Source organism: Pseudopipra pipra, chromosome 8 (genome assembly GCF_036250125.1).
Source record: "Pseudopipra pipra isolate bDixPip1 chromosome 8, bDixPip1.hap1, whole genome shotgun sequence".
Taxonomy (NCBI): Eukaryota; Metazoa; Chordata; class Aves; order Passeriformes; family Pipridae; genus Pseudopipra; species Pseudopipra pipra.
Genome location: NC_087556.1, coordinates 11,769,518 through 11,796,044, shown reverse-complemented (window position 1 = coordinate 11,796,044; position 26,527 = coordinate 11,769,518). Strand labels below are relative to the sequence as shown.

Below are 26,527 nucleotides of genomic sequence, written 5' to 3'. Positions count from 1 at the left end.
ATTGCTGCCTTGATAAGGAAAGAGGGGAAGCAGAGGAAATGAGGTTTTTTACTGACACTTAAATTTAAAGCATGAGCTCTTGATGAAATAGAGCAACAAGCACCTTTGCAGAGGAGTTGAAAAATCAAAATGCCTTGATAAAATGTGCATGAAGATACTGTGCTGGAACAAGACCTGATTACTTGTTTGTGACAGGAGATGCCACTGGAGGTGTTTTCAGCTCATAAACAGAGCAGAAAACATCAGTTTCACCATCTGAGAAAAATGTAAATGCATAAACTTTGTGCTTCAGTATTCTTTTGGGGTTGGGTTGCCCAGGAGCTAGTAGCTGAACGACAACAGCACTTTCTTTGACTCTGGGAGTGTCACTTACAGTTTGTTTATGCATCAGAAACGTGTGATCAGAATGACTACTCTGGTAGTCCTACAGTTCAGAATAAATGTCAGCATCAAGGTCTATCTATGTGAATCACTGCAAACCAGAACTCAGTGCAAACCTCAATGTAGTAGAAGTAACTAATAATTATAAGCAGTAAGTGATCAGAAGTTACCCAACAGAAAAGCTGCTGTTGAGCAGCCTTAGTAAAATCTTTATCAAAAGTGACTTTACGAGAGATATAAAGAATTGTCTTCTCTTCTGTTGGCATTGGAGGATATGAACATGGGGCAGAGTTTTAACTTTTAAAGTTAAAAAGGCATTGAAATAGTTATGGAATGTGTTAAGCAAATTCAGTCTTTAATAATCAGAGTAGGATTGTTTTGTGTGTGCAATTGCTTGGCAGTCTGTGGTGGTTTGGCATGCCCTCCAGCAAGGGATTGGGCTGGAACCCAGAAGCTCACTTAAAAGAAAATAAAGCTGTTGTAAAATCCTGTACAGGCCCCTACCATTCCAGGTTTTACTGCTGCTTTTATTGTTGTTTCTTTTAGACTTCTCTAGTTCATTGCTATAACTTGTCAAGAGTTCAGTGTAGTTCATGTCTGTGTCTTAAAGCTGGTTGAGAAGAGCTGTCTAGAACAGTCTTCACTGTCCAATGCATATCATTAGTGGTCTGTCTTCCTGTTGCCTTGTCAATACAATTTCTACCCTTTTGCTGACAACATTTATGCTTTAAGACAACAGCATAATGACTAGCTACTGTGCAGTAATGACTGAAAGTCCCCAAAGGAAAATTTCTGTTCTATTAAGCATTGATTTTGACAGCTGGGATACAGGGGGGTTCTTGTCCTTTTATTATGATTTTTTTTTTTTTATGATGGCAGGTGTGACACAGATCTTTATGAAACTGTTTTAGAAGCAGGTCTGCCTTGTTAGAGTACCTAGGAAAATGTATTCTCTGACAGGTGTCTTAAGGAATTACAGGTTCAAATGCAGATGAGTCTTAACAGTATTTTAGTTCTTATATGTATATCTATTAAAAAGATAATAGAAATTGAACATTAAAAACAACAATATGAAAAGAACTTATATTCTCTATTTCATTTCATAGATCACCTAAAATATGGTAAACTACACCTAAAATACAATAATTAAACCAAAATGCTCTGTTAATTCATGACAAAACTTTAAATAAATCAATCAGTAAATAAGCTCACAGTTACACTGAGATTTTGCTTCCTGGACTGAAAAATTGAACTGCAGGCTCATAGCTCCCTTGAGTGTTTGGAAAGAGAATAGCAGCTCTTAATAACAGAGCACTTTCCTGTGAGAGGTGGACATCCATGTCATTACCATTTTTCTGGCAACTTTTCAACAACCAGCAGCAAAAGTTTTCATTGATTGCCTCCTGCTGTAAGTCAGTAATTATACTGCTCTGTCTCTCTTTCATAAACTGCAGGAATTGCAGAAAATAAGGGAAGCTAGAGATATTAGATATGGATAAAACACTATTCAGGCTGAGCTATTTCCTATGTCACTACATGTGGTCTAGCAGGCTAATTTTTACACATCTGCAGTAAATATAGAAAATAGATTTTCCTGTGCAACAATGGAGAATCCAAAGTAAAAATTCAATCCAGATGCTGTAAAGTCATCCACTCCCTAGAAAACGAGAAGGTTTTCTTTGAAAAGGCAGCTTTTCTCTGAAAATCAGGTCCCTCTTGCCACAGCCCAGGTACAGGGGTTGATCTTTTTGAAGATTTAGTCATTGTACAATTATCCCAAACTTATACTATTACCATTTGGTCACGGTTTTGTTAATTGTTGCTATCCAGTGATGCTGAGGGGGGGGAAAAAGCTATTTGTGAGAAATATTGGTACCTATTTCACTTGAGTGTATTTTCCCTATGAAGATGGCTTAGGCATAGGAAATGGATGGAGGTGTTTGTGAATTGCACTGAGCTGTCAGAAAGTGATCCCTTATGCCTGACTCCATCTATCTCTAATTGACAGGAAGACTTGGGTTCATTTTGATGATGCAGAATCAAGTGCAGCTGGAGGAAAGGAAATGGGGAAATTTGAGCTTAAGTAGTAATGGAATGCAGGAGTTTGTGCATATACAAATCTTTGTCATAAATCAACAGTTAATTGTTTCTCATTGATTTTCCTGACTTGGGATTGTGAAAATTTAGTACTTTATTAAGGAGTAGCACAGCGATCCAAATGTATATCTTAACGTAGGAAATGCATTGTGATACTGATGTCCTTTTAACTAAGATAATGAATTTAAAGTTATTTGTCTTTGCCTTCAAGGATCCTTTCATCTTGTCAAGTATGCTGAACAATTTCTGCAGATAAGAGTGTCTTGTGATTTATTTTCATGTTTTTATGAAATGAATATATTTAGTTGTCAGTACCTTGTGCTCCTAATCGCTGCTATAATGTTTACCTTCTATATGAGCTCAGCACTGTTAGAGTAAATATATGTGAAAGCTAATTAAAGTATAACAAGAATTTAGAGCACTTGTATGTTACTACATTATTAATTGAGGATTTTATGGTTTTGAGATTTACAACTAGTGTGTGTCAGTTTTATCACAGAACAGTGATACGTACATCACTGGTCTTCTCTAGCTTCTCATTATCACAATCTTTATGTATATATAATACATAAACACATTCTAGAAGGCACAGAGAGAGCATGCACAGAGGATGACTAGAAAAACAAATCTTTATTTAAAAATTAGAAATAAAGCAGCAGACCGAGTCCACCGTCTTGGCATCTCTGGTCATAGAATGCAGAATAATTCCACTTGGCAGAAATACAAACGACAACATGAATGAGCCTCGAATGCGTTGGGTTTTGGGGGTTAATTGAAACTCGTGAAAGCAAAAGAAAATTACTGAAAAGTGTTAGATTAGAGTGACCCAGTGTTTGCAGAGTCTGTCTCTGACAGAGCTGGGAGTTTTACAAAGATCTCATTGCAAGACTTTACTCTTAATTTTGCTTTCTTCTCAATAATCCTATTCCCTTTCCACAAACCTATATAATGCAGAAAAGAGAGGATGTAAATGTAAAAAGAATCTTTGAATACTTGAATCTCTTATTTTGTATATCTTCAGCAGTGCTAGGTTAGCCCCCAGCCCTATCCAGTTCCTGCTGCAGGGGGAGTATGTTCACAGAATGCATGCTATGAACTATTATTATTAAATCATAGAATATCTTGAGTTGGAAGGGACCCACAAGGACCATCAAGTTCAACTGCAAATTACTACAGTTTACCTTTTTGAAAAAATAATGAAAAGTGTACACAGGATTGTACAATGTTTCCAGTGCTAGGGAAGTACTGATAGCATCTCAGTGGAAATACTTCCTGGTTTCCGATGCTGGAATTGTTGAAAGCTTTGTCTGTGTTCAAAGATTCAGCTACTATTTTTAAAAACTAATTTTTTCTTGTTCTTAGTGTTCCTTTTGCTTTAGAAGGTTTGCACTGAATAAGGTGCTATTTAGTTACAAAAATGGGCTACAAGCGTGAGCTCTCTTTGTGAGATCATTTCTCTGATGCTTGCAAATTTGGATTAATTCTCAAAGCAAAACACAGAGAGGTCACTAGAAATACAGAAGTATGGAGCATGATAAATTGAGTCTGTACAGAGCTGTATTGGAGTGGTATAAAAATGAAACATTATGTCATCTTCATTTTTTATGCTGCCATGTAAACACCCTAAATTTGACCCAGATGTAAATAAATTATATTAAATATTTATTATATAATTTGTGCTGCAAAACAATATAGTGAGTTTCTTTGTCTTACATTTCAGCTCCATACTCCTGTAGAGCAAAATTATATCCAGGTATTCTCAAGCAATTAAGCTGTACTTTATAGGAATGGCAGAATCAGGATCTGAAGAATTTTCAGAAACCCCTGCAATCTCTCACAGAAACTTTCCATGCATGCTAATTTCTATGAGGGATGGTTTAAGTTTTACTAACACTGGTATTTAGAACAGTGAAGCATCAAAAACTTGCCTTTTTGCTAAAGTAACAAAACCCCAAACCTGAAACCAAAAAAATAACAAAAACCAACCAACCCAACAAACCAACTCCCCAAAAACATGAAACCAAAAAAGACAAATGAGACATCATAAGAAAGCAAGAGGAAAGAGACTTCTAGCATTTTTTTTGCACTTAAAATTAAAAAGTGATTTTCTAAAACTTACATAGAAGTACAGTCTCTGGAAGGAAAGGTTTGACCTTGGTCTGAACTGGTAAGTAGAGCTTCAGTAGAAGTGCTGTCCTGTTCTCTGGTAGATACTGAGCTGCACAGATTTTCCACAGTTCTTACAAATCCAAATTCATTTCTTTTTGATAAATTTAGAGTCTGTCTTTGATCTTGTCATTTGTAAAATTTATGTTCAATATGAGTGATACAGAAAGAAAGCTTTCATTTTGTCAAATCCATCTTTTGGCTTTCCCAGGTCTGTCTTATTATTGTCTTGTGGAATTCATTCTCATTTAGTGACTAGCAGGTCAATATAGGTGGCTGACTGAGCTTTTTTTAATCTAATATTTCTATCTACCTATTTTCTAGATTTTCAGTCTAAAATTTAGGGTTGTTTTCAATATGAGCATGGGAATCTGTTGAGGAAAATCACAAGAGAGGCAATTAACTTAAACCAGACCAGTTTAACAGGTCTGGAGTATATTCTAGTTAAGTACTGTTTCTGCTTACCATCACTTCATAAGGACCTGTTCTCTCTGGAGGTATCATGTTCTGTAAAACATATGTATTTCACTAATACTGCTGTTATTGAAATTTATTCTGTTGTTCTCTAACGATTCTGCTGCATTTAAATGTATACAACAGGTGAAACTTAGCAATTACTCAGCTCCATAAAGCTGGAGTATACTTTGAGAAAATTCCAATATGAAGCTCTACAGCAGTCTTTCCCCAGTCAACTCTAACCTGGGGCCCAGACAAGCAGCTTTATAAAAAACTAATTAATTTCATTTTCACTTTAATGGAGTTTTTTATGTTTTCTGGTTCATACCAAATCTGTTACAATTTCTGTAATGATCAGCTTAAAAATAACACACCTAAAAGTAAATAACGTCGTGCTGCTGTCTTGCTGGTTAATTAAGTGAATGCCACTTCTTCCATTTGTCATTGTCCTAGTGACCCTCAAACACATTAGGAATTACACCTGGCAGTAATGCGAGCTGATGGTGGAATTTGACCTCTCTGTATAAAACCAGAAGAAACGTTTGTGATTTGTGCCAGAAGCAGTGTCCCCTGGGTGGTGGTCATACACCGAGGGTGGTTGGCAGGCTGGCTTGCCCTGGTGCCGGGCTGTGCGGGCACTTGAGGGGGAGATCAGTGGCCCCAGGGTCCCCCTGGTCCCCCTGGCACCGGTGCTGTGTCCCCTGTGGCACAGCTGACCCATGCTGTGGCCACCTGGTCAGCTGGTGATTGAATCCCAAGTGTTGCTTTTAGCTCTGCTGTTTCATACTACTTTTCTATTAAGTGACAAGTGGGTTTTTTTTTTCTAAATTACAGACTTTTTGGTTTATGAGGGCAAGTTTATTTCCTAATTGTGTAGGGACTAGGAGGGAATTAAGTGAGGAAGTCCTTTAATTTAAAATATACAAGTGCATTACTGCCCTTGTTCTCTGATGAATCGGACATTAGGTATATTAATACTAGTAATGGAACATAATGGCTGCTCGTCAGAAGTAAAGATAATTATTTCAGGAACACAAAACTAACGTTGGCAGATAATTGCTTGTTGAAATCTGATGCTGTATAACAAATGGAGGATTATTAACAACAGACTGCCATGTTCATCTGTTATATCATTAAATCCTGCATGTTACAATGATAGGGCTGTCATTTCATTAAAAGCACCCCCCTTTTCTTGGAGATGCATGTCAATGTTTGATTAAGGATTTTGACTGCATGAGGGCTGTTCTGTTCTAAATAAGTTGTTATCCTCCAAAATGTGGAGAAGCTCTGAGTAAATTTTGTCAGATGTGAATTATATATTACTTACTGAATGAAAACTATCATTCCATTTCCATTTCTCTATTTTTTTTCTTTATGTCTTTTTTAAAAACACAAACCAGTGTTTTTAATTGCACCTTCATCCAGCAGGCACCTAGAGATCTGTGAATATTTTCATCTACTGGACTGAAGTGTAATTTATAACACAAACTAGTGAAAAGAAGTTGGAAGGTAGCAAACACTCAGGCTTGAGAGACACTTTTCAGATTACATGAGTGAAACCCAAAATAACTTTAGAACGTAATGTTATATTTCAGCCATTTGAAGCTTCTCTTCAGAAGAGGATATTGGAGTTGGTTCTTCTGTCTTATGGACCAGGGTAACAAAATGCTCCTGACCAGCAACCCTGCTGTGTGCTGGTTGTCCTCTCTTATCACCATCTCTAACATGCTTTGAGACTCTGCAGGTGATCCACCCAGACCTGAGATGGTTTTCCAGTTATCTGATCATGTCCTTTCCCAGGACAAATCTTGTGACTTGGGTGGTTCACTCCAAAACATCGTCTGAAGTCTGCAGTTGTACCTTGACAGATGGTTACAAACATTGTTTGGGAGAATGTCTTACAGCGAAGTCTTCCTCTATGCTAATAAAAAATTTCATGCCACTTCATTTTGTGACTAAAAAAATAAATTACGTTTTTTTTCATTGTGGTTGATCATAAGAATATAATGTTTCTATAGTCCATTTAACAGTTTTCATCAAGAGTTGTCCCCCAGTGCTACTCAAAAGTAGAGCGGCGTGCATAAAAAGTACTGAAAACATGTGAAGTTTTCTGCAGCAAATTGTGTACAAAAAAAAATCAATTTGTATCAAAAAAGGCATTATTTACCTAATAATTCATGACTGAAAAAAGCCACGTGAAAAATTGCCTTATTTGAAAAGGCAGTCATGAAGGCTTCAAAGTACATATAATCTCATTTCTCTGCTCTCGTTTTACCTGCTTTCTCTCGCTGAACTGGAAAACTGCTGTCATAACTGTATCTATTTCCTGCAGGAGCTATTAGTTAGTAGCATTACATCCGCTTAAACGTGATCACTTTTCTCTTCTGTGTGTTACTGATATGCTATTATCCCATAATTTTGCTCATCCATCAGAGGTTGCCATGTTTCCTGTGCTGTTTGTAGTACGGAGAGCTGAAACATCCTCTAAAAAAAAATTCAGAGATTCCAAAATATTTCAACAACACTCTCTCTATTATGTTACTCATGTATATTACAGAGCACAACCTTCTCGTGGTATATTTCAAGTTGTCATGTGAAATTTTTGTCTGCTTTTAATTCCTAAGCAAAAGCACTTTAACAATCAGTTTTGAATGTAACCATCTCAAATCCTCTTTATTTAAATGGCAGATTCATTAAAAACTCCCATCTGGCTTCCATAGGAAGCTTGCACAAGTCCTTGGAAATGGATTTTTTTTTTTTTTCAGGACACAAGGAAGTGTGGCCAGGATTAGAACCTCTTCCTCCTGCAGCATACTTGCCAGATGGCAAGTTTATTGAATCTGGTTTTAACTCACTAGGGCTTAAAAGAATGAGCACAGCTATGAGATGTGGGTGCTATGTTTCTACTTCAAAGGTCTCCTCTAAGATTAGCCTCCTGAGATTTATATGCAGAGTGTAGTTCTGACCTGAGCAGTCTGTTGCATACCTCTCATCTCTTTCAGTGCTTGAAGTGGAGTTAGGGTGACACAAACAACTTTACAAAATCCCAGTAATTTCAGATATTTGGTGAATCTTGTTACATAGCTAAATCAAATTCATATTTTTTAACTTATTTTATTTTACGGTGTTGTAAAGTCCCTTCACTTGAAATATGTTTTCTTTACATTTTCAAGTTAAACATGAAGGTATGAGATATCCACTGATGTCACTCAAAACTGTCTTTGGGTGTTGTCTGCTCTGTACTAAAAGCTAACAGTTCTGATGGACAAAATTTAGTTTTATCAGCTTTTAGGTGTGAATCGAGGAGTAAAAGATCTTGTTTCTACTTTAATTTCCTACAGCAGTGTCCCCTCCTTGCTTAAAGTGGCTTTTGATTCAAGCCAGAGTCACAGAGTAGTCGGAGTTGGAAGGGACCCACAAGGATCATCGAGTCCAACTCTTTAGTGGCCTCTCTGGGGATCTAACCCTGACCTTGGCATTATTAGCACCATGCTCTAACCAACTGAGCTAATTTCAGTTTTAAAACTTGTGAAATACATTTCTGGTTAATTAGTGGTGCAAATTCTAAATTATTTTATGAAGGAACCCTCTACAAAATACAAAGCACGGGTTTGCATTTCTGTTATTTACAGAGAAATCAGATTTTTATATTACAGGATTTTTTTCCTTTTTTTTTTTTACTATGGAGAAGACTCCTCCTGTGAACTGATGCCAAAGAACTTCAGAGAGTCTGCAGCATAAATATTAACTTTATCTTTCAAGTGCAGACCAGTCAGGATGCTGACCTCTGCTCAGGTGTAGTTGCTTGCAAGGTTTCAGGCGTTTAAGTGGCCATGTCTGCCATAATTATTTATGTATTTGGTTAAACACAACTGTACTCTCATGCAGTGTGAGCCCCGATTTATAAAGCAAAGAATATAAAGATTAACACACTTCTTTAAGAAAAGGAAACACATAATTGCAACTCAATATATTCATTTTTCCCTTTTGCGCTTTCACGTTACATATCAATGCAGTTAATATGTACTCTACTTTCTGTATACTCCTTTTACTGGAGGTGATTTCATGTCTCTCTGTGGTGCTGGTTCTTGTACCACAAGATGTGTTTGTGATGCTGAGCACACAGCATTACTCATGTTGGGACTACAGGCTTGGAAATAATAATTATTCCTCTGTCCTGTAGCTAGTGTTGTATTAGGCTCATTGGTATGCATTTGTGGGTTAAAAGTATTTTTTTTAGTCTTGAGTAGTGAATTTTCAGTGTTGAATTTCTTGTAAGGAAGTTTTCATTGTTCTAGAATCAAGTTTTTATACAAAATACCCCAAGAGAGACTATTTGCTTGCACTGGGACTGGGCTTGCTATTTGGATATTACCTTATCCCTCTCGATAACGAACCTCTTTGTAGGACTTCTAATAGCTCATATTCCCAGGTTTTCCTTCACTTCAAAGCTGAGAGGGACTGAAGAAATATTTTAAATTTATTATAAATATTCAGGAATCTTAACTTAAAAAGAAGATGTTGATAGCACCAGAATGAAAAGTAAAAATTTTCTCCAGAGAGAGGATGTCAGGATTTAATGCTTTTCTAAAACTCTCAGAAAGAATATTGTTGGCTTCCCTTTGATTTAAGTCCTTTGGAGTGAGTTCACCTACCATATTACTTTAGCACCTTATTCATATATTGCAAAGTATATGTAGGAAAAAAATAATGGGTCTCTGTAAATCTCATGGATGTAATTGCATCCAGGGATACTGATGATGTCATGAATCATTGCAAGGTACACTCGTTTCTGTGGTATTTCCAAATGAAATTAGAGATCTCTTGTTTACAGTTTGTTTGCGGTGCACTCCATTCAGTAGAACAGTGTATGGATCCAATAATAATACAAAACAAATATGTGCTATAGCCTGATGCTATTTTGAAGATATTTTGGAATTATATCCTTAATTTTACTGCTACATTACTATCATTTCCAGTTGTGTCTGGCTTGATTTAAGCTGAGAGAGCTTTATAGTAATAACAGACGGAAATTGTTATTGTTTACATTTGTTCAGCAGATGTGTGAGCTTTTTATATGCTTGACTCCTTATCAAAGTGGATTAAATGATGCACAATTCTGCAGTATGCAAGTGTTCTTTTGGATGGGAACAAGTACAGACTGTCAGTGCATGTGAAGTCCAAGAGTGACAGTTCCAGTATTGCAGTGCCTATGAGTGCAATGAGCATCACTTTGTCCTTGCCTTGCTTATCGAGCATTCCACTGTGATCATATTTGCAAGAAATGAAATTGGAGGGGAAGAATTGGAAATGGGTAGAGAGGCCATTGCAAAATGACCCAGTAAAATGAGATCAGTTGAAGAAACGGGCATCAAGGGGCAGTTGAGCTCTACTGAATGTAAATGTCTGCAGTGCCAGGGTGGGAGGTGATTGGATCAGTCACAACCATTGTACCAAAAAGAAATGTACGTTTTCCTCCTCATTCAGTTCCCAGCTTTCTCATCTGTCATATTTAAAATACTTACAAGACTTTCATATCAGTTTTTTTTAAACAACTCCCATTTTCTGTACCGAAAGTATCATGCTGGCTTGTTGAAAAAGGGAGGGAGCCACAAAAGGACTCCTGTGTAAGAGAGGTTTTATGTAATCTGAGGAAAAGTGGGTAATGCATTTCTGTGTTTTCTCTCAACAGAGAGGATGTTTAGGCTTTCAGTGGAATTACAGCTGAGAGTGCCAGGTAGAAACTTAAGTAAAATTTGGCAAGCAGAACTTCCTTAAGTGTTCTGCTTAAATTGGACCTTGTCTACAGCAAGGCAGTTTTGCTTTCAAAAAGCAGATGATTTTGTAACTGGAACATAAGCTATAGAGCACATTTTTGGTGGCTGTGTCCTTGGCTTGAGTACAGTAAAACTGTATTTATTTACACCAGTTGAGGATCTGCCTTTTTCCACATCTTTTTTAGTGCTTCTTTCCTTCTTAGAGAATGAAGCCTTTGGTTCTTTGGAAATACATCTCTTAAGAAAATGCCAGTGCAGAAAATCATTTAACTGGGACTACCTCTTCTCTTTGCAGTGGCCTTTGGTCTCTACTTCCCCAGGAAAGAGTACTTGGAGAATGTGTACATCGATGAGCCAGCAGGTATGCCGCTCCTGCGCATCCACGCCTTGAAGGATTCACATGAAGAAGTGGCCCACTTTCATCTGTGCCAGACTCTCATAATTTCTCGAGCAAGATCCCATGAAAATAATTGGTTTCAAATCAAAGAAAAAACAGGACTTCTCTACCTCAGCAAAAGCCTGGATAGAGACGACTTTAACACGTTGTGTAAGTATAAGAAGACTAGTTTTTCTTGTTGAGATATCTGTTCTTAGAGAAAAATACATTCAGATGATGAGATTTCTCCAACAGAAGATGAGCATCACATTTGAAAAAAACACATCTGCCCTTTTAAAATGAGGAATCCGACTCAATGAAACCCACAACAGGGAACAATATGCCAAAGCAAATGGTGACCTTGGACAGATCCAGTTGCTTGCACTGGGGACTCCAATAGGGTGGGAAAGTTGCATTACTTGAAATATTTTTTTTCTGCATTTCACAGCTGTATAAGTCAAAGCTTTACACTGAGGTTTGCAGTTTGTTCATCTACTGATGCAAGTGAGGCCAATTCCAGCACTTAGTGCCCAGAGCAAGGCTGTTAGAGAGGTTCAAACTCTTGTAAATGGTCCTTGAATTCTGGTAACATGGATTCACAAAGTACATTTGCATATAACACCCCAGAGCTCTTAGAAGAAATGGTTAATTGTGCCTCTCTCCCTCTCTTGAGATTTGGCTTTGTTAGAGAAGCTTACTGTTGAACTACAGAAATTAATTATCTCCATTTTTTTCCCCCCTTCTTTTATACTCTAGCAGCAAATTGGTTTTGGTGATTTTGATCTATGAGGAAATTAGGTATCATTAGATGGTGGAGGAGGAAATGGGTGAGGAGTTAATGGCATAGTGCTGTGATCAGTTGCAGAAATTTTACTGTTGGAGAGAGTCTGTAGTAACTGTCTTCAGTTTGTAAGAACCATATATCAACTCTACCCTCTGACTTAGGTACCTTGATGTTGAAATTTTCAACTTCATACACTTACTGTTTTATTTTTCGAGTGCTGAGTGTTTGATATCCGAAAATGATACCATTTTCGCTGCATTTTTGGTACTTGGTGTTCATGAATATCAGATAGCTTTTTGTAACTGAACAAAAGAGGAGCATCTATCCAGCACCTGAGAGCCTTGTTTTGTTCCTGCAAATCAAAGTGACCTACAACATCTTTTCAAGTGAATTAGATCTGTTACAGAGGTATTTCTGTGCTGTCTGTAGTCAAACCAAGGTAATCAAAATAAGGCTTGAGGGTGTAGTAGTAGATGTCACAGGATACTTTTAACTTCTATTTTATCTCTTGTCCAGCTCTTTATATTTCAAAATGATGAACAATCTGTCCTCTAAACCTAAACAATTTGACCCGTATCCTCAACTGGAATAAACTGTCAGAATGCAGTGACTGAAATGATAGTAGTTATGGGTCTGTCCTGAGTATCTCTTCCATTTCGTGCATTATTTTTCCTGCTTCCACCCCACTCTGCTCTAGTCCCTTCAAAAAGCAGTCCTACAAAAAACTGATTTTTAATAGAGACCTGCTTTATGTTAGTGTTTTACATCTGTAATGCTGATATTGTTTGTGAAGTTCCATAATGTAAAATTGGTGCTAAGCCCTTAGGTTTTTTTACCTTACTGGGATTATTAAGGTTTAAGGTCTTCCCACCAGAAGAATTGTTTTATCACATAATAGGACTAAATGATCATTTATGAAATAATGAGGAAAAGAAATGTTGACTTGTCTTCTGTAAAATATTTCTTCTGGCGTTTTTTTTCCCTTGAAGCTGTAGGAAACTGGATGCCATTATCAAAGGTGATGCTGTATGTCTTCCTTTCATCCCACCCTTTCCAAGAGAAGGAATGTGACTCTGCTACACGCACCACGGTTTTCCTCTCTTTGATCAATGCTACGGCACCAGCTTGCAGTTCCTTGACAGCAAGGCAACTTTGCTTCACAGAAATGGATCTCTCCTTTCACATCGAGGAGAATAAACCACCTGGCACATTTCATCAGCTCCAGTTACCCTCAGTTCATCATCTGTGTCAGAATCTCAGCATTTCCTACAAACTGCTAGCAGGTAAAACTGGAACTGAGCTGGTCATGTACCAGCAATAGATACAAACAGCTGCACTGTTAAAGATCTCTTTTGCAGTAGATCCTCTAGATTGATTCTGTAAAGGAAGTTCCATTGCAAATGTAAACTGAGCCTGAAGATTTTGCTTTTGAGATATACAGAGGGGATGGGAAGGAGGACTATCCCCTTCCGTAAAGAAAAGATTACTTTTAGAAGTTTGTACCTGCTAAAAGCAGACTGAGAGTACCCTGAGCTTTAAATGGTCCTGCTTCTAGACTGTAGAATCTTCCCATCTATTCCATGTTTTCTCCCTACCCTAATATAACCACACAAATTCCTTGTATTTCACTTCTGAGTCTGTCTTTTATTGTGTAGTCGTGATGCCCAAGTGGATTGCAAAAGGGTATTAAAGAAGAAAACTGATATCAGAGCCCTATACTGGGAAGTGATTGTCCCTCTTTCTCCTGTGGCTGTTTTCCAGCTGAGGGTCTGCCCTTTCGCTACAATGAGAACACCACCAGTGTGCGTGTGACACAGCGCCTGGACCGAGAGGAGAGGGAGAGATACGAGCTGATTGCCAAGTGCACCGTGAGAGAGGGAGTCAGGGAAATGCAGGTTGAGGTGCCCTTCCTGGTGAATGTGCTGGATGAAGATGACTCTCCTCCCTTCCTTCCCAATGGCACTGATACTGCAGATGCTGTTGTGGAGTTCAACAGGAAAGAGGTAACGTTCTCCTTTACCTAGTGCCTGGAGTAGGAACTCAGCAGTGGGAGGTGTGATTACTGGGAAGCACCACGTTCTGGATAATGGATCTCAGCAATGAGCCCATCATCACACCATACTCTAGAGACTGTAAAATGATGTTTGTAGGATTCCTGTCCCCCGAGTTATATCTTATTCGGGCCCCAAAAGAAAGAAGAGTTTGGGTTAATTAAACAGTGTGAAGAAATTTGAGCAGTTTCCAAGGTCAGGATGGACAATTGCTGAGTCTGTGGTTAGGATTGCTCTAGCTCTCCACACTGAGCTCTGCTCTATTTGTTGAAGGGTTGTTTCCCCCAGATAATTAAAACTGAGCGTTGTTAGAGCAAGTATGTCTGTGTACCAGTCCCATACATGCAAATCTATGTAAGACATCAGAACTACATTCAGAACATTTATTAGGATGCTGTAACAATAGTGGTTGACTTCTGCAGGCAAACATTGCCCCTGCGAAGTTTCCAGGGCCAGGCTGTCAAAGGAGAGCTCCAGGATCTTCTTTTTATTGTGACCTTTCACTTCCCCCTTACCATGGCAAGGTCATCTTTCTAAAGATCTGAATCCCTGGGTGTCTTTTGGTAGTCAATTCTCCCTTCAAAGTACATTTTGATCATATTTGTGTCGAAGGGAAGGGAAAAGACTGATTTTGGGAGTTTGCTGCCATCTCCCGACTAGAAGTCGTCTTTACAAGACACCTGTGAACATCCCATTTGCCTGGGCATAAAGTAATTCCTTTTTATATTTGAAAATTTTGAAATTTAGCTCTGGATGATAGAAAGTGAAGGTCCCGTAAAACTGTTTGATAAAGTAAAATATTCTTTTTGAAATTACATGCCTGTGACGTGTTCACAATGTAGTGAATTTCAGTGATATTTTGTAGTAAAAAAAAAAAGAAGGCATTATGTTTGGAAACATTCAGTTCAAACAAATCTGAAAGAATAGAATTGCTAATAAAAATCTTAAAGGCCTTTTGGTCGCAGTATCCAAGTAGAAAACAGCAATCTAGTAGACTAAGCAGACAACCCAGGCCACTTCTGTCACGTGGGTAATGAGTTTGACCTGTCTGAATGTATTTCGTGTCTTGTAAGTGCTGATATTACTTACCTGCTTTTTAAAGTAGCATTGTAGAATAACTGATTTTAAGAAAAGAAAAAATCAAGAGCTGTGTATGTACGCTCATTTCCTACCTCAGCAGTTTAGCACTGTATTTGGACTGGGGCTCAAATGATTATATAGCAAGTTCTTTTCCACTGTTATCCTCTTTTGAGCTTCTAACTCAGATCCAAACAGGTGTGAAATAGTGATAACCTGAATCTTGAAATTAATTTGAATGAAAGTGGGTTTCAGTGAAAGTTGTAAGGTTTTATTTGACCAATATTTCAATCTCCAAAGCACACATCATTCATCAATGCCATTTATTTTTTCCTTCTAGGGAACCGTTCTTGCGACACTGACTGTGTACGATGCAGACACCACACCCATTTATCCCCTTGAAAGCAGCAGAAAGAAATACACAGGAACAATTGTCACTGATGATCCTTGGATAAGTGAAACATTTCGTGTAGAGCACATCTTTGATGAAATCCACTTCAGCCCAAATGGCAGCCAAGTGAGGGGAACTCGACATGAGTACAGTAAGGTCTCTTTCTTCAAATAAAGGAGAAGTTGCTTGTTAGTGATTGACCAGTAAGCTATTGTAAGCATTTTGTAAATATTGAGCCAATGAAAGCTGAAAAATTTCAAGTTCGGAAAAGACTGAGTTTTAAATATGTGCTGAAAAAATGGAGCTTGTGCATCTCTGGGATAGGGAGTGTACAGGATGATGTTTTGTAAACTGATAAGTAAGAGGTTTTGATTGTAGGATTCTCAGCATGGTAGGTAAGAAGAGAAGAGGGCCTCCCAAACATCTTGAATGACACAGATATAACTCCATAAGAACGTATTTCATATTTAAATTGCCTTCTGTTTCCTGTTAGGAAATTTTGATATGTATACTTAATTTTATTATGTCTATTTTTGTTGGGGTTGCTGTTTCAAAATATACACTTAAAGATAATGTGGGCTGGTAATAGACTAATCTTTTTCCTTTGCAGAACTGGTACTGAATAAAAGCATTTCAGTCACAGAGCATCGTTACTTCCAGCTGGATGTTTTGGTGAATGACACGGAATTTCATGGCCCAGAAAGATCAGTGATGCTTCATTTCAATGTCTCCATCCTCCCTGTCAGCATTCAGTTTTCAAACATGACTTACCAGTTCACAGTGAACAGAAATGCTGAACGCTTTGCACAGGTAAGAACTGTGTTAATGATACATTCACTTCCTGATAGAGCTTAGTGGATGGATCACTGGGATGAGGTGCCTTAAACTGTTTGTTGGTTTTAACTGTTTTAAGTAGAATCAGTGAAAAATGTGATACCCAATATGATTGGTGCTGGATGCAGTGGGTAGCAGGTAGACTGGGCAGTAGCTCTCCCATCACATAATAATAGAGAAGGACCCACACATGGAAGTACTAATAGAGAAAAATAATGTGTGTTATGGACAGGAGGACTTGCAACCATGAGTGGCTTCGGCTTGAATAAATGGAACAATATCAAGGGCAAAAAAATAAATTTGCCCAGCTGTTGGAGTTCCAGCTCTACATATTCCAGTATATTAATGGCTTTTCTTAAGATAATGGCTAGTTAGTAATTAATGTGTATCCTAACTTAATCCTCATTTTAGCTTAATCACCACCATTGCCATTAATAATGCTTCCCAGAAACACTTTCTAACAGGTTGACGTTAATCAGGTGAAAATTACAATGTAATTCCTATGGAACATGTACATTAATAAGGAACTAGTTCAATATAATTCATGTTATGAAAGTGAATATTAAAAACATCAGTGATGAGCCTTTTTGGGAGAGCTGCTGGAAAGTATGCCTTGTAACTATTGTAGCAGAGAGGAGGACTGAGATTAAAATATGATCATCCCAATTACAGAGAAAACCAATTCATTAGAAGACTCTTAAGGAAGAATTAAGTTTTATTAATCTTTAAGCCTCTGGCTAATTGTAAAAAGAAAGAAAAAGGGAAATTAGATATATTGCATGTTCTTTTATTTAATCTGATGAAATACACTGTGGCTTGATAGCTCTTCAGAGTACAGAACAGGCTGTACATGAGCAATAAAAATGCTACTGCTCTGACAAGGGACATTTTGTCCATAGTCTGCACTGAATATCCTAAATCAGAGGAAGATACTGAGAGTGCTCACATAGCAGTCTCCCTATGAAAAGCTACTCCTTTATGACATTTTGTGATGCCTTGTGGCTGCAACTTTTCAATTTGCAATCTGTAAGAAACTTCAGAGGCTATTCTGTTCCTTTTGTGCAGATCAAATTATTTTTGATCTTACATTTGAGGTTTTTGTAGCATGAGGTTGTAAAAGCTTTACTCTCCCCTGTTGCCTGGGGGTAGGGTGAAACTGGTGGATTTCCCCCTAAAAGAAGTAATAGCACAGGTGTGTAAGATACTCATAGTCTAAGCTCTTATGATCTAGAAATGTGCCCCAACTGTATCTTTGTCACAACATGACAACTTTGTAAAAAGTGTGGAAACTGACCTGTTAGGTAAGTATGAATTTAGATTAATTAATTAGGGTTTTTTTCTGTGTGTGTTTTTATATATAGGTGTATGCATACAATAATATTATGAATGAATGAGCTCCACATTAAGTTTGGTCAATCATGTTTATCTGTGCATGCCCTAGATTGCTTGAACACATTAGTTTTAAAATCTGGGAGTATGCATTTTTTTTAGTTCCAGAGTGCAAAACAAAAAAAAACCCACAAAAAGTTGACTTTTAAAGCTGCCGGTTTTGCATGTTGTCATGAGAGTCAAACATCTGAAAAGGAATTTTAGGATTTCTGGAAACAGTGGTGCTTCCCACCAATTGTGCAGTTTCACTGGGTGGCAGTAGTAGTAGGGAAAACTGTTCCTGGCAAGAATTCCTCTGAGTCTTTGGGAAGAGATCTTTTTCTTTGTGCCGTCTAAACACAAATTCACAAACAGATTTTGTTCTGATTCTTGAGCAGAGAAGTGCAAAACTCATCCTGGCTCTGGAGGTGGTGTTCTCAGTCAGTGTCAACTCAGTTAAAGTGTCATCCACTTACTTCTGAGACTGGGTTTGAATTTGGTGTGCTCAGCTTGGAGCACAAGTCAATGTAAGCAGCTTAGTCCCCAACACTTCACATTATTAAAGTTGGCTGTATAATTAGCCGTGATATGCCAGAGCAGTCAGGAAAAGTACTGGGCCAAATCAATATGAAGGCTGAACTGTCTCTTGCCCTAAGGAAAACACAGGAGCGTGAAGAAATTATTAACTGCTGGGCTGATGCCATTTGTCTATTTGAGCAGCTAAATGAATTGAATAACAGGAGCATGGCCTGACGGTACAGGCTTGCCCAGTGGCATTTAACTTATCAAAGGACTTAAAGATCTATTGACATTTACTGAGACAAATGATGAATAACATTGGCTCAGATTTTTAGAGAGGTTATATGTCCAAATGTCCCCAGAATTCAGTGAAGAGGAACATTATCATTATCCAGACTTCAATAAACTCTGGAGCTCAAGAGATGGATTTTTTTTGTTCCTATTTCTGTTAATGGTTATTTCTATGTCAACTATTGAGAGTCTCGCAAAATGCACCTTTGAAGGTTCCTCCCCTATAAATTGATGTTAATCTTGATTACCCTTTACCCTGATAACCCTGATTACCTGATTTTTCACCCTCCTGAGAAAGGGGAACTGGCTGCTTCCACCTTTTTCCCCTAGGGCTGTGCTTTGCTGCACCTGAGAACTGAGCTGACTCCAGACTTTGTGGAGCAGAGCAAAGTTACAAGGTTGGGCTTTCCTTAGTAGAATCAGGCAAAAAGAGAAAACCTATCTTTATCTTTCTTGCAGAAATTTCTGGAGGGGGCTCTTCTAGCTTCTCCTCAAATTTTACAGAGAAAGCAAAACTGGCCAATGCGCTGTTCTAAGGATAATCTGCTCTTCAGGGCCCCTGAAGTTATGGGATCTTCTCCATCCCCATTGAAGGAAATTTCTGTTGGTCAGAAACAGCAGTTCCTGGAAACAGCAGTTATGGCAGAGTAGGCAGAAAGGGCAGTTCAGTGTAGTTCTGTATAAAGGTCAATGCCACGGAACATCATTGTGTTTTCCTGCCGCCTCAAGGGAACACCATCTCAGCAGCTGCAAACCTCTGCCAGTTGCAATGCAGCACCAAGGCTGAGATGACGTGGTTCTGGAAGGGACATGTCTAGACCTTGTGTCTAGACAGAGTTTATAAACAGTGGAAATCTTGTCCTCTTTTTCTTCCTGCCAGTCCCAGCATGCTATGGAGAGGAGAGAGCCAGAAAGAAATGGCCTAGCTTCTGATTGCTTTAATAGTCTTTCTGTGTTATCCTGCCACCAAAAAAAAACACAACAAAAATGGTGCCAAATGAGCCATCAGTGATGTGTGTGGGAATAAGTTAGATAAAGTGGGACTATCTTATGACAAAATATGCTTATAGAACTTCAAAGGCTTCCCCTCTGACTTTAAATAGTCCAAGTTCATGGGAAGAGGTCTTAGTACAAAAAACCTTTTTTTTTCTGTTACATTTTTAAATAAGAATGCTGAAACCAAGATGTACAGATATGCTTTCACCAGCAGTGGTGTTACTTGAAAACATTTCTGGACTGCAGCGTTTGAAAACAATCCATCACCAAGTTCCCTTCAATAACACCCCACCCTTCACATTGTGGTTTTCCCTGCAAAGGAAGCCAATGCCTCTGGGCCTGATCCGAATCCCACTCTTGTAAATGGAAAAACCAAAGTGAATTTTGGATCAGTTCCTGTAGGAGCTGGACAGGACATGGGGCTTTACATTCCTCTGCTTCTTAGATGATGTGTTTCAGATTGAGGAGTGTTCTAGCATAGATATTGTGGCAGGCAGAAGTTCAAATATGGCAAACCAACATATTTTAATTTTTAGAATAAAATGTTTTAAAATTGCAAATGGGAAACAATGAGGTTTTATTCCTTTTAAGGCTTTCAGAGAACTCTGCTGGACAGAAACTTTTTGACTGTAATATTATAAACATGAAGTAATAGCAATTTTTATGTTATTTGAAAAGAGTCTTAACTTTGTTAATGCTGAGCTCTTTGTTTTCTCGAAGAAGACCATAGTTTTTTTCACTAGTCAGCCTGGGACAGAGCAGGGACCGAACTCGGACTTTCCCAAGGGTCTTGTTCTTACTGAACACTGCTGATCATCAGCAATAGGCACCAAATACTACTGATTCTCTGGTTCAAGGCTTTTTGCATTTCCACTGCTAGCCTGAAGGCAATGGTAATGCTTGACCTCTCATTTTTACTGAGAATAAATCTCATTTAAAGCATTTGTAGTAAAATATAAAATCTGTAACCCCAAAATAAATGCTGAATTCTGCAAGTAGTAATATCCTTCATTTTATTCCAGATGTTTTTGGGAAGCACTTAACATTTTTTGTGTATCGTTTTGTTTCTGTTGTTTGTGATTTCTTTGTTGGTGTTTGAACCTAGATAGGAAAAATCTGCATTGAAAACTGTATGAAATTCCGTGGTGTAAACATCACCTACAAGCTGCTGTCCCCCAATGCAAGCTGCTATCCTGTGGGCATCCTTCAAGGCCGAGAAGACAAATACGGAAGCCTTTATGTGAATGATTCCTCTGCGCTGCGCAGACCCGAATGCAAGGAAATCCAATACACTGTTCAAGCTACAGACAAGCAGAGCAGGAAACACGCCAAGACCCTCCTCACTGTTGTATTGGAAGGAACTCGTAAGTACCCCAATCAGAACTATTCACTTACTGTTATTGTGTCACTGGTATTAGTGATGCCAGTAACTGTAGTAGGGTGATCTATAGCTGATGGCATTAAAAATGAAAATGAATCTGAGCTACAGGACACAGATCACAAAGTCTATGTTTTGAGTTTGAGTCAGACCTTCCTGTAGCAGATATTTGTTTGAAGAACTAATGCAGTGTATCACATGCAATTCATAATGCTCATGGTGACATTTGACTTAGAAGAATCTTTAGTGTGTGTCTGTGTGACCTTTATTTTGCATTTCACATATTCCCATGGAATAAAAAAGAGTGTGCATATGTGTATCTGTCTATATGAAACAAGAAATCTCTGGCCTAAGTATATTTATTATATAGATATAAAAATATATAAATAATTTTTCTCCCCCCTTCTCTCTCCAATGTTTTCTTTCTTTCTTTTTTTTATTTTTAAAAAGTTTTCTTAACATTCTTGTAGCAATTGCACTGACACCATTTGACTGAAAAGTTCATAAGGGCAGTGTTATGACCCACCCTTAAGGGGAAGGAAGTTAGAAGTATTCTATAACAGCCACAGCAGAAGAGCATTTCACTGGAAACATACTGATTTCTCTGCAAACTATATTGCATTTTATGCAAAACCTTACAATTCTACCTGATAATCACCTCCTGTCCCTTCTATCATGTCAGAACTCCTATGGCAAGAGCAAATGGGTTGAAGAAAAAGAAACAAAAGCTTGCAGTGGACTTGTGTTTTTGCAAAAGCCTTGTATTGTCTGAAAACATACATTTCCAGCTGATGCTCTTTGGGCTACTACTGTGTTAGCCCAAGAACTAAGTATTTTCTCTTAATTAAAAGTTCTGTATGAAGCTGTAAGTACTTGTGTTCTCTATTGTTCTGTTATTGGTATGTTAGCACGTGTCTACAGTTCTAGGCAGTGACAGAGTGCTATCAAGCAGAGATAACCATGTCATTATGATCTTGCTGCTTATCTTTTATTTCATAGAAAAGAAACACCTGGACTTTGCTTTAATGGTTATCTAAGTTTACTCAGTTGGGTCAGTCAGTGTTCAGTCTTTCACTGCTTTCTTCATCTTTCTTTCCTTCCTATCTATCTCCAAAAACAGAGTTTTCCTACTTTGAGCTGACTTGCTTGTGTGTTCATGTCCTCTGTCCTGAATTTACAGTAAACACTTTTCCCAACAGTTTTAAAAAAAGAAGAGGACTGCCCTGACTCTTGTGCTATAAGTAAGCACCACGCTGAATGTGAAGAGTGTGGTGGCCTGGGAGTACTAACAGGAAAATGCCAGTGGAGACAAGGCAGTGGAAAAGGTACATTTAGGTTGTGTGAAATCAAACTTCTGTTTAGTTGTAATAGTGCATTTTACTTCTGTAGATATAAACTGATTTATACATGTTATAGCAAACTATGCAGAAGCTGGAGCTAAAAAAGTTAATGCCTGTATGAAACACGCACTAGGAAGGAAAATGTGATTGAGTTGGAATGGTCATTCTTGATCTTGACCCTATTGAACATGAAATGTAAATCACCAGGTAGTGAATTGAGGTTGCAGCAGTGTAACTGGAACAGGTGACCTATGGCAAGATGATCTTTGTGACTGTGAATTGAGTTTGGAACATAGCACTGTGCCTCTGAGCAGGTACACCCCAGCAGAGTTGGTGAGCACAGAAGCAGTGTCTCAGTTTTCTGTGGTGTGTAGTACACATCTGGCTGGTGACAGCACTCCTGACTCTTCCAGAACAATGCTTCTGTGTCGATGCTTTATCCCTTCAAAGTGCCATAAGTATCACAAATTCTCTACCATCACTTGTAACCCTCATATTTGCATGTAAAATTGTATAGAGACATCCTCAGTTGTGAAAGCCACTCTTCATTCTCAAGTTAATCAGCTAGCTCTTTTTGCTCTGTTTGCTAAAGCAATACTTACTGTAACTGCAAGTGACATGAAAAAATAGCAAAAGCAGAAAAGATAGCAAAAAATGCTTCTTCCAGTTGCTTTTAGCTGTTGTCTTGCTTGTAACTTTAGCAGATATTTATATTTATAGATGTTTATTTTAAAACCTGTGCTTTAGAGTGTCAGTGTGGAGTGAGAAGATGCAATAAACTTTCCTTCCAAGCCTTGTGGTATTTTTGCAGCTGTCTGTTTGTGTGTTGACAGGGATCACCACAAACTATTCCACGTGCACCCCGAGCATCAAGACTTGTCCAGATGGCATCTGCGATGTGGTGGAAAGCAAAGATCCAGCTGTGTGCCCCCAGGACTGCACAAGTATGGAAATGTTTAGGATGGGCTTATCTGTGTCACTACTGATCACTTCTCAAATTTCACTTTCCTGATCCCAGATACTTTCACAAGCTCAGCATCTCTGCATTTGAATTATACAAGAGAGTTAATGTTATGGGGATTAATCTTGTCCTGTTTTAAACCAGGCAGGTAACACCTATTGGCTGACAGTGATGGAAAGGATAAGTTTTTTTCAGTAATTCTCATTCTGCTCCCTGTTAAATCACAGGTAGTGTTTTCCAGTGGAGGCAATTGCTGGAAGAGGTTTTAGGCATGTTAATGACCTACTTCCTAACTTAAGCACAGTATGATAGGAACCGTGTCTATTTGAACTCCCAGCTAAATAAGTTAAAAGAAACAAATTTCAATTTGAAATAAATGTGTTTACAAAGGATCATTTGGGTAGACAAAGGGTAGAAAAACAGTGTAATGCTCTTGAGCAATTTCCATCTTCTGTGAGATGATAATTTTTAAGTTGATGTTTTTATCCATCAGTATCTAATTCAGGAATAAAGACATAGATGTTTCTTGACTACTTCTTCTGACTCTGACATTGTATACTCCAAGTTTAGTTTTTAAAATGGGGTCTTAGAGGAACTAGCATTTTCTTACAGTTTAGGACTTAATGTTCTTCCATAAAATGAATTACTAAAGAGACTTCTTTGTATTTCTAACATGCAAGAATGGGATTGTGTATTGTAAATTAGTGTTATTGCAAAGATAATTATTTCATTAGAGTGCATAAAAACAATCCTTAAAGTGCCAGAAATGCTTGAAGGAAATGGAGTAACTTCTCTAATCATCTGAAAAGAATTCTTTAATGATAATAACCACAATCAGTTTTAATTCTAAAAGTGGAAATATTTGTGCCAGAGGCTACAATGCTAAAACACATAATGTGCAACATATGCAGCATCAAATGTTTTGCTCAACAGAAGCCTGAAAGAAATATTATCTTACTTGATAATGAACAAGCAAGTAAGACAAGTTTTCAAGATGTTATGCATGCCCTTTAATGCCAGAGTTGAATAATTGTATACATGACTTGACACAATTGAGAACCTGGGTTGGTGCCCAAAAGCAGTGTACTTACAGACAGAGAAATAAGTGTGTTCTGGGAGCTCAGAGGTGCAGGAGTACCATTTTATCAGCTTTTACTGGCAGGGGACATTTCTTTGGGAATGGCAAGCAATAAATAGAAAGGCCCAGATGCATCGAGATCAAGGATGTTCTTTAAGTACAGACAGTTGTGACTTTATTTTTGTAATTCATTTGTCGTTTTGGTGGCCATGTGCTTGAGTTCCAAAAGTGCTTTCTCACAGGAACACTATCAATATTACATTCAAGGGCACTCAGCTGAAACTACCAGTGTCGTGGCTGTGCCTATCGAATAGAGGCAACCTAATTGCATTCTGAGCAAGAGACTTTCTTGTAGTAAGTAACCGCTTCAGGGCTGGTTGCAGTGAGTGAATCTGGCTAAACAGTTGTAAATTAATTATCTTTGTAGGTTCCTCTGCGCTTTGGCTTTCTGATGATGGAAAAATATACTGCTCAGACCTATATACCTTGCTGCTTTCTTGGTTTTAGCAGTAGTCGTACATCATCTTTGGTTTTGTCCAACAACTAGTATTTTTACATTCTGAATTTCTGGAGTTTCTACATACTGTGGAATAGGGCCATGTTTTACTCTTTTTCCAAATGACTTTGAAGCAGGGAAAGCCCTTTCCCACTACAGGACAGCTGATGATTTTAAACAGGAGTATGTGAAACATCACACAATCCAAAACAATAGTGACAATTCCTGGAATTTCCCTACCAGCAATGCTTTGGTGAAAATTAAGCTTTTTGGTCTCTGGAATGTGTATAGGAAGTTCCATGTTTCTAAAGTACAGCTGCAGTAACAATGCACTCCTTTCCCTGCTGTGTAAAACCCCTTTGTCTTCAAATCCCTTGCTCAAGAACAGTTTAAGAAGGACTGGCTCATTCCCTGCTTCCCCCTTCTTCCAGGTCCTCAAACATGAGCAAATATACATAAATACATAACATTTTCTGAGGCGAAGGGGAACGTTATTTCATCACCTTGTCACGACAGAGAAAGTTGGCTAGGGAGTGGCGGGGAGCATAATCAAGACTTTTTGGGAACACTGATGCTTCTTTAAGTGTCAGCTCAGAGAGCAGTGACTCAGCAGAGTCTCTTCCAAAATTAACCAGCTGAGTTGCAGACAGTTTAGTAGGTGTGGCCTCTTGAGAAGGACGGTCAAAATCTATTTTGCTTAAATACTCTCCTAAAAAAGGATGTTTGCCTTTATGTTGGAAAAAATATTGTCCTTCTCTGTTCATTTTACAAGTCCCCAAAAATGGAAAAGAAATATTTGCTCTACTACTGCATTAGATGGGATGGAGGACAATGAACTGAAATAAAAAGAAGACTATATTGAAAAAACTACTTTTTAATCTTTTGAATACCTTCATGGTTTAGGTGATTTTTCTGAAAATCAGCTAAGCTTCAGAATTTAACTGGTTTCTGTCTATACAATGGTGTTGGTGATTAAAGGAAGCTTATAGATGGAAAATGTCATGAGTAATGGTCATTTTTATAATATATACAGAAAAAAATTATTTACTTGGAAGAGTTACTGTTACTCTACATGAAAAACTCCTGTTTGAAATCAAGAGTATGAGTTTCTGTGCTTTTTCATAATATTGAACAGTGCATTTCTAGATAAAGAAAGATCCATTTTTTAATCACTTACACTTGGCACTTAGTGCTTTTCACTAGACTGTCCCGTGGCATTTTACAGAGGTGGTTGAGTATCATTATCTCCATTTGACAATGGAACAAATGATACCTAGAATATTATGCTGACTTTTCCAAAGTAAGGGGAAATTGGCATCAGAACCAGGAACGGAACTCAATAACTGCTAATGAGGACTAATGTTTAAACAGTCCAAGTCCCCCTATTTCAGAATCTCAGAAATTTCAGAATTTAGAGTCTCCCCTCAGGAGTCCCTGTCATTACTGCTGCATTGTGCTGCCCTGTCAAATTCCAGATACTGGGAAAAACCCATGGCTAACTCTGAGCCTTTTATTCCCTTTCACCTACATGTAAGAATCTTAGCTTTTGTCTGTATTTGATTAGGTGGAAACATTATTGGTGGCCATGGGAAGGGTATTGGAAATCTTGGAATTAAGTCAGGACATGGAATTTGTTACTGCTTCCCAAGACAGAACTGTTATTGTGAGAAAGATGATATCAAAGGTAAGTCTAAACATTATCTGCTGTTG

The 26,527-nt window shown here is 38.0% G+C and overlaps 1 protein-coding gene across 2 annotated transcripts in view; it reads left to right on the top strand.

Annotated features, from left to right (window-relative positions):
• The window catches only part of RET (ret proto-oncogene), an 83,889-nt gene that overhangs the window by 32,145 nt on the left and 25,217 nt on the right, over nucleotides 1-26,527 (top strand). For both annotated transcript variants that reach the window (XM_064662547.1, XM_064662548.1), the window contains exons 3-11: nucleotides 11,173-11,424; nucleotides 13,027-13,320; nucleotides 13,799-14,040; nucleotides 15,506-15,707; nucleotides 16,167-16,366; nucleotides 20,670-20,928; nucleotides 22,142-22,267; nucleotides 23,116-23,226; nucleotides 26,382-26,501. In XM_064662547.1, coding sequence (XP_064518617.1) covers nucleotides 11,173-11,424; nucleotides 13,027-13,320; nucleotides 13,799-14,040; nucleotides 15,506-15,707; nucleotides 16,167-16,366; nucleotides 20,670-20,928; nucleotides 22,142-22,267; nucleotides 23,116-23,226; nucleotides 26,382-26,501 — 1,806 coding nt within the window. The remainder of the gene's footprint in view (nucleotides 1-11,172; nucleotides 11,425-13,026; nucleotides 13,321-13,798; nucleotides 14,041-15,505; nucleotides 15,708-16,166; nucleotides 16,367-20,669; nucleotides 20,929-22,141; nucleotides 22,268-23,115; nucleotides 23,227-26,381; nucleotides 26,502-26,527) is intronic.